General features: G+C 36.8%; 2 protein-coding genes across 49 annotated transcripts in view; both read right to left on the bottom strand.

Moving 5' to 3' along the window:
• Positions 1-7,168, bottom strand: part of UBP1 (upstream binding protein 1) — a 50,816-nt gene extending 43,648 nt beyond the window's left edge. For all 5 annotated transcript variants that reach the window (XM_063157845.1, XM_063157862.1, XM_063157853.1 and 2 more), the window contains exon 1: positions 7,036-7,168. In XM_063157845.1, the coding sequence (XP_063013915.1) occupies positions 7,036-7,115 (80 nt within the window). In that variant the 5' untranslated portion in view covers positions 7,116-7,168. The remainder of the gene's footprint in view (positions 1-7,035) is intronic.
• Positions 5,793-12,569, bottom strand: part of CLASP2 (cytoplasmic linker associated protein 2) — a 146,022-nt gene continuing 139,245 nt past the window's right edge. For all 44 annotated transcript variants that reach the window (XM_063157438.1, XM_063157503.1, XM_063157646.1 and 41 more), the window contains 4 exons: positions 12,225-12,353; positions 10,346-10,552; positions 9,115-9,231; positions 5,793-8,051 (listed from right to left, as the gene is read on the bottom strand). In XM_063157438.1, the coding sequence (XP_063013508.1) occupies positions 7,965-8,051; positions 9,115-9,231; positions 10,346-10,552; positions 12,225-12,353 (540 nt within the window). In that variant the 3' untranslated portion in view covers positions 5,793-7,964. The remainder of the gene's footprint in view (positions 8,052-9,114; positions 9,232-10,345; positions 10,553-12,224; positions 12,354-12,569) is intronic.

Raw genomic sequence — 12,569 nt, 5'->3', positions numbered from 1 at the left:
GAAAACACATTAAAAACTTAAACAGGCACAATATAAGACACTGTGAATTCAGTATCTATTCTGAAAATTTTGTTTAATGGAAGTTTTTACTGTCCAGTGATTTTTGTTGTGCTTAAAATACTAGCTTTCAGTTTAAAGTCAGAAGAAAGTTTTATATTGATGCAGAAGCAATCCCTATGTACTTCATTCCCAAAACAGAGTTGAGGAAAGTATTGTTATTTTGATGCATCCTATTTGGTCTCTGGACTCTTTTTGGTTGTACAGCAGTGGCTGCCTAATGCAGGGTGACCTTGGATAACAGTGACTTAGTTATCATGTCTAGATGATACTCCTGGCTTGGATGGGCTATGAATCCATCACACATCTCTGTGAAAGGTGCTGACACACACTTCTAGCCCCTCTGGTTTTAAGAGCACAACTTCTCTGTCTCTCCTGTACACCTTGTTAGTGAGAGTATTCCCTCCTACTGCAGTGAACTTAAACAAAGCTGGGTAACAGCAACAAGCAGGAATAACTTCTGCATGTGATCCATCCCTGCAGTTCTCCACACACCTCCTGACACACAGGGTTGGCTCAGCCCTGTCCTTTGCTGTTTGTGGTCATCTGAAGGTGGCAGAAGGACAGGGTCACTGCTGACAGCCTGAGAACAGCAATGCACTGTGTCCATGGAGTGCAGCAAAGGATGAGCAGCAATGCCCCCACGTGCTTTTCATGTCCACCTACCAACTTTAATCTGGATTCTTGGATATTCTAGGTGTTGTAATTCGGGCCTGTTGAATGCTGAAGGACTGCTGCATTTACCAGCCCTTCTTCTGTGATACAGAACACTTGAGAAGCAGGCCTGCCAACAAAAATAAAGGGGAAATGGAAAAATCCACAATGAACATTTTTAGTTTTTACTACAAGTTCCAGTAGTAGTCTTAGGACAGTGCCAGCATAGAGACAACACACCACAGGATATCTGACAGAACTGTGCTTGATGCATAACTCTGCTGAGCATGCTAAATGCTTCAACAGCTCCTTCTGAGCACTTTGATCAAATACATCAGATACGTAGCAGACCCTGTGGACTTGCTTCAGTGTCTCCTTAACACGAGTGCTCACTTGGAGAAATAACTTCATATGTAAAGGAGAAATATGGATTGCTTCCAATGCCCAACTGTTACAAAAACCACAGATTTGGCTGCTTCTGAAGAATGCAGCAAGATATGCTGCTTTCCTCATGGGGTCTTGCCCCCTTTTAAGAAAGTCTGCATTGCCTGGAATTCCTGGTCTGTAGTTTATTCCTCCATAGTCATATTCCTCACACGACCTACTTCTCAATCTCAGGATGCAGTAAGGTGCTGAGGTATGAGCTGAGGAATAAATGCCTTACTGACATCACACCTTACAAGATGAAGCATGGCAAGTATTACCTTTGCTTTCTTCTGTTTTATCTGCTGCCCTTTAGGAAGACCATGGCCTACAAAGAAACCTGTAACATGGAGATCATTTGCAGGCACTGAGATTTCGACAGCATCACTAACCAGAGAGTATTTTAATTTAACATCATACCTGAATCTAAACTCAAGCCAGCAGGTTTTTATGATGGTGGCAAAGGGTGGAGTCCATTTTATTTTAATATGACTCAGAAGTCTGTAAAGGTGGACAAGTTCAAGTTGTTGTTATTCTGCTATTCTGGGTCTGGTAGCCTAAAAATCAGTATTTGGACTTCCAGACTGCTGTAGCAATGTAGGCTGCCTGACACAGAAAACAGAGCTTGGTTATTTCTCACTCCTAATGGACTGACTCTCTTTTACTTGAGGCTCTGAGGTAGCTTTGGTATCCTGCCAGGTCTAACATTTTCTAGCATTGGGCTGGCTTGGGTTTGTAAATAAAGTCCTCCAACATCAGTATTTTCCTCTCAATTCCCAGAGCAGAAAGCAAGACATTGTGTATTCCAAGAAAATTCCCTTCCTAAAAACTTTACAAATCACAAAGGGGCATTAAGGTTTTTCAGACCATTAGCTGCAACATACAAGGGGTTTAATTAAGTATAGACACCATGTCTCTCTCCTTTTATTTTCTAACAACTCTGCCTTTTCCATCTCCTATGCAAAAACCTCTTCCTACATGGTGCAAACAGTGGCCAATTAATAGATTTCTGAGAAAAGGCAGCCTCCAACAGTATTAGCTCTTCAAGTAAGGTTTTAAAAAGTTTAAGCTGGCACTTTCTGAACAATCAGGTAATATCCAATTTAGACTTCTTCTCTAGGGCAGGTACAGACTATAATAAATGGTGATGTATGAGAATTCCTTAGGGAAAGCAGGTAATTTTGCCTTGGGAAAGTGTTTCAATGGATTAGTTGGCCAGCATGGCAATAGCTGTCATCTCTAAGATCAAAAACAGCATCAAACAGCTCAGAAATTCTTTAGGAAAGCTACAACCATCTGTAAAAGACATTTACTAGAGTGTAAAAATGTATCTGCATCAGTTTAATTTGTGCTGAAAGGACACAAAGTAACATGCCAGATATCACTATTTTTCCAGCTTAGAGGCTTTTTCTGTTTGCATACCGTTAGGTACGTTTCACATGTATTATTTCAGACTAGCATATAAATTAATTAAGGGTTTTAAAACATGCTGATCTGCAATTTCAAATGGAATACACATCCATTTCCCTACAGGCTTGCACTTGAGCTGTTTATCCAAGCTGAAATCAACAGTTTCTTCATCTTCCCTGGTATTTTGACATGAGCTGTATGTGCTCAGGTTAAACACACTGTGCTAAGAAAGAGGTGAGTGTTTTTGTATTTCCTCCTCCACAGGCAGACCCTCTCAGCCCAGGACAGACATTCCTTCATTGTCTGGCACAGGTTTGTGAGCCCTTGGTGTTGCTGGAGGACCAGTCTGAGATTATTCCAGACAAATCAGATTGGGGAAGCTCCCCCAAAGGTATTCTCTTGGCTCTGCCACAGGCAGAGATGAATAGATGGTGAGGGAATACCTAAACCAGTCCAGCTGACTTTTGAGAATATCTGTCTACTGCATAACTTAAATCTATATATTTGTTTTTAACTGCTACAGGTGTTCCTTGGAGAGACAGACACTGCTTCTGAATTTATCCTGACATAAGGTAATCAGAACCATCTCCAGTACTGACTGTAATATGAGTTTACAGAGGTCCAAAGATTAGCATTGCTGGACAATATCATGATCTAGGTAAGAAAGGATACTGAAAAAGAAAACTTGTAAAACTGTGGTGCCCAAGATCAAGTTCAGTTACCTTTTCACCTCCTATCTGATACCAATAAAAGTGGATATCAAACATCTACATGCAGGTATGTTCCTTTCTCCACCAAAGAAGTATTTTCCATGTTTCACCATCCATAATTTTTTCCAATCTTACCCCATCAAAGTATTTCCACTAGGATTACTTATATCTATCTAAAATACATCAACAGTGACAGAATTTTTATATTCAACAGAAATCACACAGCATTCAAAAACTGCTTGCAAATTTCTTAGTAAATACACTTACTATTCTAAAATCCCATCAGGAAATGAAGAAAGAAACTTCTTTAACTGGGATAATCCAAGCTGCACAGCTTGGAAACTCTGAGCTGTTAAAGTACACTAAAACACAGAAACATAAACAAAATATAGGAGAAGAGTAAGTGAAGTTTGATTTTTTTGCCAGACCAGCACAATTAGTTCTTCAAACTTCCCACATTTCTGAAAATCTTCTGCGTTTTAACAAAAAAGAAAACATATAAATTATGAAGCAAATCTTTAAAGTACGTACATTTAATGAGCTGGAAAACTCAGGTGGGGGAGAATTTAAAGATGCTTTCTTAAGTGAGCTCAGTATAAGTATTGACTTTTTTCTTACCTGGAAGTAGACTGCAACTGCAAAACTCATTAGTTTACTGTTTTAATTGGGAGAACAACAACAGATAATGTTCTCCAGATAATCCTCCAGTTCCAAACTGCTTATGCATCCCCACCATATTGAAGTTTATTGTTTCTCTGTGTTTGTGAAGTCCCAGCCTAACGCAGTGCAAGTTAGCACAGCCTGTGGAATCATTCTCACTCGCCTCCCATGGGGAGTAACTGTAGTGTAATTCAACAGATTTATTTCCCAAAATTATTTTCTCTTTTATGATTGTTTCCAAAGGGACAATACTACATTCAGCATTTGAATTCCTTTGCTGGAAATTCAAACTTGTGAGCAGTTTAGGCCTGCATTCTCAATAGAATTTTTCCATGGGTATGTTTGTGACTTAAATGTTTAAACGCAGACAGAAACCATTAAGAAAATGTAAGTGTTTCAGGATCCAGATGTTTGTTCTTTTTGCTCTGTGACTCAGACCGCAAATAATAAACACAACTCAATCTGTTCCAACCTTTATCTTCAAAAACAAACAAGCAAGCCAACTCAGGAAAATTTACATGATCAGCTCTCCTTTCAATTTACATTTATTATCCCAACTTCCTTGCTAAGACTTCATCTGAACATAATCTGTTACTCAAAATTCTTTAAAGCAAATGACATCCAAGTCTGAGACATCCACAATATTCATTTCCCATCCTGATTCTGCATGTAGCTTTTCTTCTCCTTCCTCTTTTTTAAAGCCCAAACCCAACCTTTAAGAATTACATTTCAATACTCAAATGACTGCAATGACCTATCTTCACAGGATATTAGAAGGAACATATAGAAACCCTGTCTGAAAGAACAGCAACTTATAACTGTCCTATTTTTTTCCAGATCTTTATGCTAATCCATTAGAGAAACCACCTCCAGCAGGAACGTAAGGCATGACTACTCATTGCTTGAATTTAACTGAGCTAATATCTACTTATAATACAGGAAATGAAGGCAAAAAGCAATGCAGTGAATCTGATCAACTGGCTGCTGTGGAAATAATTTTCTTCCCAAATTCTTACATTCTGATGGGTTCACATAATATAAATAGATTCTATCTATTTTTTTTTTTTTACAAAGATAGCAACCCCATCTCTGCTGGAAACAAAACTAGTCATATCATAAGTAAAATATTCATTTAAATATATAGCATTGAGATTTTTAATACATGGGATATCTTCACTTAAAACATTTAAAGACTGCTTCAAAGCAAAACTGATGGACAAAGTTCGGGTAAATATTTTCCTCCCCCCTACCTGGAGCAAAATTTTTCTGTCATATAGGGGATAAAGCATATCTTTTGTTTACACGTAAAAAAACTAGGCTTCATCCAGAATATATACTGTATGTTTCAATAACTTATATTTTCAGTATGAAATAGCATCTTCAAAAAGATGAGAAGTAACAGTCATCTTGCAATGGTTCTCTGAAAATAAATATTACCTATACAAAATGCAGGAATAACATACAGGGCTATTAAGCTTAGAATTCGTGCAATTTTTTGATGTGACTTTGTATCATTAAAATGTAAGAACTACAAGACTGCAAACTGAAAACTATTTTTAAATATTAAAAAAATAAAATGTAAATGATGTATCATATACAAATAAATGAAATAATAAGCAAAAAATCTGCCTAGATGAAGGAAACTGTTTTCATAAAGATTCTATTCAATTTTTTAAAAATTTGTCTAATATACCTATATTCACAGCATGTTCTCAAATGCCAAGTCAGATTTAGTAACAAAACTATATAAAGAAACATCATTTGGATGCACAAAACATGAAGATAAATCTTTTTAACCAATGCTGTATGAATCACATTTATAATTTTTCTTATAGCATGTGATCAAATAAAACAGAAAAACCAGAATGTATACATTGCTAATCTTTTAAGTAATGTTATGTACATTTTATTGCCAGTATATGCACAATGGTAAGCATAGAACTATAAATACACAATGTAATTAAACAGTAGAAAACAACAAGGATGTTACACGTAACAAAGGAAAGAAGGAGGAGATACTATTTTCTTCATGTAGCTGCTAAAAAGGGCTAGCAACGAGTTATGACAGTCTTGGATTTAAGTCTTTACATATATTTCTACAACTTTTCCTCCAAATAAATCTCTGCAATGGCATTGCTTCTTTAATAACCACATCTTAGCTCTTTCTATTGCATTCACTTCAAACTAAAGTAGAAACAACCTTTCATGTTAACTACAAGCATCTGACATATTTTTTTATTCAGTTTTGTTTTTCAGGGTTCCTAGCAGGTAAAGTATGTAAGTAGTTTCTTATGATATTTGGCTGCAATGTTGAAGAATAGAGTTCTGAATACACATTAAGTGATAATTTGGAAAAAAAAAATAAAGATTTTTCTCTAGATAGTTCTTCTACTGGGTGCTATATGCAGCAGCTCAGTCAAAATTAGTCACCCTGAAGAGGTAGAGAGAATTTCAGCCTAGCATAGATCATCATCCTTGGCACCACTATTTTCTCTCTTATCAGGATACACTTCCATCAACTAGACAAAATCACAGTCAAAGGGAAAATAATGCCAGGAAAAAAAGTTCCACTATTCCTGGGAAGGGCACTGTTTCATCCCATTTCTCACTTAATTAGCTTGCTGCTTATATAAAAGAAAAAAAGGATAAAAAAAGGGAAAAAAAAAAGGAAAAGACAACATTTAGGGACACATTTACTTATCTTTGTTCTCTTTCCATTATCAACTTCATAAATACAAAGAACCATTATTCACAATATACTAACTCTTTTTCAAAAATGGAAAAACAAACCCTTGAAACATTTCCACACCTTAATCCAGATGGGTCTTGAGGATGCTATTCAAGAAAACCATGCAAATAATTTGGTGCAGCTTTTCCTACTCATCCAAAATATATCTTTTTCTTTAAATTAACAGGTGGCGAGATCCATAGCGTTTGTGACTATTCCCCCCTCCCCCCGTTTAAATTCAATGCAGAAAAATCTCGGTGCTTTTCGGAAGGTAAGGAATAAATAGTTTTCTGCACTGTTGTCATGAGATCCCATGTGAGTTACAATACAAGACTACTTGTTCCAGCAATTAGGTTGAGAGGAAACATTCTAGTGATAAAGATAAATACATACTGAGCATGCTTGGGCAGAGCACTCCATTCTGAAGCATCCTGCTTGAAGAACGAAAGGTGACAAGGATGGTTCACGTCCATCAAGTGACCATGAACTCTGCTGCTCACCAGCAGGCTGCCACACTGCCACCAGCTCGGCAGTGCAGTGCTGCCCTGGCAGGGCTGGCTCCCACATTAAGAGGTACTGGTTGTACCAGTCCTCTGCCGCGCACACCAAATTCTTATTTATGCAACAAACATACAACCAATGAACAATATCACTGTGACAGGACTGGATCGATCCAGCTTTCTTTTTATAGGCATATTTCTCAATCTCCAGAATATCCCAAACAAGCTGTAAATAAGATGATGAACCACCAACACAGTGAACGAGTCTCACTGCAGTTCAGACTAGTTCAGCCTTGTTTCACATCACTTCTTGTTTCTAGCAAAGGACATGATGCTCAAACAAAATAGCAATAAAAAAGTAATGTTATCTGCAGCTGAAGAAAAGCAACAGAATTTATATTTTAACTTCTGAAGCTTAAAGCATACCTTTTTAATTAGCATTAAAAAAATCTTTTTTTTTAATACAGTAACACTGGCAAAAGTTAATGGGAAGACACAGAGGATTATGAACAGGGTAACTGATGGATAAGATTATTTAAAATTTTTATTCTGCTTTGATCAACTGATGTTAATACTGTTTTTTCCTTAGATTTGGAATAATTCTATTGCAACAGTCTCATGCAGGCTGAGGACAGCCATTGGTTAAAGGAAAAAAAAAAACAAAAACCAAAACCCCAAACAAAAGAAAAATAACAAAAGAAAGGGGGGGGGGGGGAAACAAAACAAGAAAAAAGTTCCAGAAGTTGCATGTAAAGATTTTCCTTTCACTGAAGAGGGCCTTGCCCTTGCTTTAGGAGACCTGGTTAACTCTTGTCAGCTTCATTAGCTTTGTCCAGACATATCTGCTGCTGTATCCCCTGCTCCAGAGCCTGTTTGTGCACGTTTGATGTAAAGGTTCAATAATTTCATCTGCAAATTTAAGCCAGAAATTAATTCTGTTTAGTATTTGCAAGCTATACAGACTGACTACAGGAATGGTACAACAAAATAAGACATTAATCCTTTATCTTTTCCCTAAAAGCAAAATTATACTGTACACAGGTACTCAAAAGGAACATACATGACAATGAAAACATCAATCACGAGTAAAATTTGACACAAGGAAACTGCTCAAGCTTCTCTAAGGATATAAAGAATATTATATCAGGTAGCTAGATTAAGACAGATGGAATATTTTCCTCCAATTATAATGCTTTTCTAAATATGGTAGTGGTTTGGGTTCCTTTATCTTTTAAGTTACTGCTGAGGTTTAAGCCTCTAGTCAGAAATGCTAATGCTGGTATGTACTAAAGCTTCCACTATTGTCTAGAGTCACTTTAAATATGATCACTGCCAGAGACTATTTTAAAGATTGAACTGTCTTATTCACAGACACACAAAATTAATTGTCCTGTTTTACTCCCAAGGACAAAAAGATTCACAACTAACATATAGCTGTTTAGATGCAAAAAACTGCATGAAAAAGATGTCAATGAAGTCATAAATATCCTGAAACAAAAAGGACCAGAGACTGGTTCTTACTATTTCAAATTAGAGATGCTGTAAAGACTGGTAAAAGCAAAATTACAAGGAGGAAGAATAAATGGAACTGCTGTATGTAGCATGGACATACTATGTTCCTTGTTTTTCAATCACAACTTGCATGAAAACAAAGACAAGAAACACCAGTAGGGAAAGCCTGCTGAATACAGCCATAATCACTGCCACCAGCATACAAGAAACTGACTGCATTAAAAAGTAGTAAGAAACACAGTTTAGTAATGATCTTTATGCAAAAGTTTGCACACTTGCATATAAAAAACCTGTGGACTCTCAGTTTGGAATATTTTACAGCAAAGCTGTATTAATACAATTGATATTCTCTTTCAACTTCTATACACTTCTTTGAAACTTTCTGGCAATGGCAACCAAAATGCAAACTCATAGATGCAATTATGAGCCAAGATTTCTTTGACCCATATCTTCTACTTACTTTACTGCCAGTGAGTTGACTGAGATGTGGTTTTAGTTCATCACCAATTACTGCATGAATGGCTACAAGGCAGAAAACGCATGCCTTACGAACGCTGCTCTCTGAGTTATCATAACCCTAGAAAGCAAGAAAATTAACCTTAATACCTTATCAGTTAATGATTAAAATCCCCAGAAAGCTATTTATTATAATAAATACATTGAAGTCTATGGGAAATTAAAGCCAGTGTAACCCAACAAAGCATTCCAACAAAAAACCAAACACACAGAGCATGCAGTTAAAAAGCAGGCTGCATATTAATAACCATTGATAATCATTTTCTAGGGTGAATTTAAAACCCACACAGTCCTGTTCATAAGTTACACTGAAAACAGAGCTGCTGCCATGCAACAGGTGAGCACATGAGAGAGCCTTTCTAGATTATACTTAAAGCAGAAGACCACTCCCAATTTGGAGCTTCCTGGCTCTGAATGAAGAACTCTCTTAACAGCTAGACTTTTGTTAACCCCCATCTCATTCTTCCGTGACTTTTGTTGTTTTTGCCATTTTACTATCACTCCATGCACCTGGCTGTCTCACTCAGACTTCCTTCCCAGAGGGCCCCTTCTCTGACTCTATTTTCCTGCAGATGTATGACTGGATCACACTCATTAAAGGCAGAAATCTGCAGACTGCAGCTGCCAACTCTAAAGAGTCTTGATCCATGAAGGAAATTAATGTATTTTGGCTCTTGATATGATAAAAAGGTGGTAAAAATTTCAGTTTTAAAGACCAAGGAAGAGAAAACTTGGATATTCTTCTAATTTTATTTAACTTCATAAAATTGCTTCTTTCCTCTTGCCTCCTAAAAGCTCCCATTGATGAAACCCTACAATTATACACAAATAAAACATGGACAATTTCACATCAAATTATGTAACTTGGAAAAAGGTACAAACAACAAAGAACTATCTTAGAACTGGAAGTATCTACCAAGCTTACCTATAACCAGGACTTTTTATCCTACTGAAATTTCCTGAGTCCTAATCATGGTTATAATTTAGCTCCCTACTAATCAAAGAGATTGTTCCCACTATTGAAAGTATTTTGGGTCAAGGCAGCCATCAACTATCAGACAAGTGAAATCCTTTATAAGAACCAAGTGGTACTATTTTTTAAAAGTCTTTGCAGCTCCTATGTATACAGTTTCTTTTTATTAGTCTGTTTTGCTGCTTCTTTCCTCTTCCCTTACCTGTATTAGACCTGGCACAATCTCTGGTAAAAGCTGAGTAAGGGTTTCTTTAGATACTCTTTCTATAACTTTTGTCTGCATTTTGATTGCAGCCAGATTAATGGGGTAATCTGCAGTTTGGATAATTGGACAGAGAACTTTGATGCACTGATCTGGGCTAATGGAAGTGGCCAGCATGGAAGCAGCTTCTTCAGCAGATCTCACCACCTATTGAAAGATAAAGACAGAAAAGTGATTTGTATAAGACTCTTACTCTGTGGTCTGTTTTCTAACAGTAATGGTCTTGAGCATAAAAATTTTCTATCAAGACCCCTGCAGTATTATAGAAATATAATAATATAGAAATATAAATATAATGTCCAGCCTTTGGACATTATTTTGTAAAACCACAATTCTTCCCAATATTCTGTGGCTACTATGCCCTTGGCAATACACGTACCAGTTTTTCAAATCTGCTTGTATAGTAAGATCTACAATTTCTGTAATCTGCATACCCTCCAACTACATATTGAAGTATCACCACCTTTGTAAACCTGTAATTTCTTGTGTTGTCATTTGTTATTGCTTGTTGAGTCCGAGATCACTGATAAAACATGCTTTCACATTAATTTCGAAGGTGTGTTTAATGACATGCCTAGATTGCTAATTGTAGAAGCCAACAGAGATGTTCTTCTTCCCCTATGATTTTGAAAGAAACTATGACAAAGGAGTACTTTAACCCTGAAGAATATGCAGAACAAGAATAATAAGGTAGGACTTCACCAGCTACACAAGCTCAAAATACAATAAGGGCACCACAGGGAAAATTAACATCTGATCTTCACATTGGTGCTGTGGTGGCATCTGCCATCTAACAAGGGGAAGCACTGTACACAATGAGTGGTACACAGTGGTGTACAAAAACCTTCAAAATTTTCTCTCTCACTCCTAGCACACAAAACGATGAGAGGGGAAAAAAGCACAGGAACAGAGAAGGAACAATAGGGAAATGACACTGTAATAAATGCAGTGTATGAAACAAATCCAGAGAGCAAGGGGAAAAGAGAAATGAGTATCAAATGAGTGATAAAGTCATGGGATGGGAGGAATTGCAGTCAACTTCAAAGCTTGAAACTCCCCAGTAAATTCCACAAAGTGCCCTTGCATGGGAAGATGGACTCATTTAGTATAAACATGGAATCTTTCCACAGCATCAGTGACACTGATGTCAGAAGCTGAATATTGGGTTTGTTGTTGTATCTGTGTTTCCTGTATTTACATGCATTGTCCTTTATTGTGTATGCAGGCATCACAAGTAACTCTGAGCAAGGTTACATTTACCCTTCTCCTGAATCCCCTCACTATTCCTGGCACAAGCCCCTCCCCCACTGACATATTCCTCTGCATTTTCCCTTAACACCATTCAAAGCCATGCTCTCAAATGGAGCAGAATGGAAAGGGGTGACAATTCCTTGTCTTGTTTAGCCTCATCTCTCAACCATGAATCTCATTTCAATCCAAAAGACTGTTTCACATCTCTAAGACACTTATATTTGGCTTAAGATGCCAAACAAGGAAAAAGCACCTTTCAGTTATTCCTTGAAGAGCCATGGTGACACGCTGTTGGTTACATGGTCCTGTGGGATGGCACCCAAGGCAATTGTTATTAGGGATGATATTAGCCATTCAGAACCTTTTAGAACTGCAGGGGTTTTTTTTGTTGCAAACCCATGTTTACTAATAACATCACTGTTATTAAACATATAATAATATGCTCATTATTAAAAAAATTACTTCCTTGGTAAGAAATTATTATTTCACATTTTCTGGACAGTTCTTTCATTTTGTAATAATTTTATAATAATATAACTTTAAACAAATAAAATAACTGATTACTGACCTCCTTATGAGGATCCTTATGTGCTTCTAAGGTCTTCATGATTGTGAGCTCTGCATAATTCTTAAACCTTGCTGGCTGGTTTCTTAGAATTTCTCTTAGAACTTTCAGTGCCAAAGCTCTAATTGCATGCTAAAGATTCAATATTAAAATAAATGAGTTATGCATCTTTAAACAGGCATATGCTTTTCACATTTGTTCAGCTGCTGGAAAAATCTTTAATAATGGAAAAAAAAATCTGATTATGCTTTGCACACATAAACAGGCTCAATCTAGTGTTAACAAATAAAAGTAGGAAAGAATCTCTTCAATCTCTTTTTTTTGCAGAAAATGCAGGTGACAGATCAT

This window comes from Melospiza melodia, chromosome 1 (genome assembly GCF_035770615.1).
Source record: "Melospiza melodia melodia isolate bMelMel2 chromosome 1, bMelMel2.pri, whole genome shotgun sequence".
Taxonomy (NCBI): domain Eukaryota; kingdom Metazoa; phylum Chordata; class Aves; order Passeriformes; family Passerellidae; genus Melospiza; species Melospiza melodia.
Note: the sequence above shows the minus strand (reverse complement) of the source record. Positions and strands in the feature narration are given on the sequence as shown.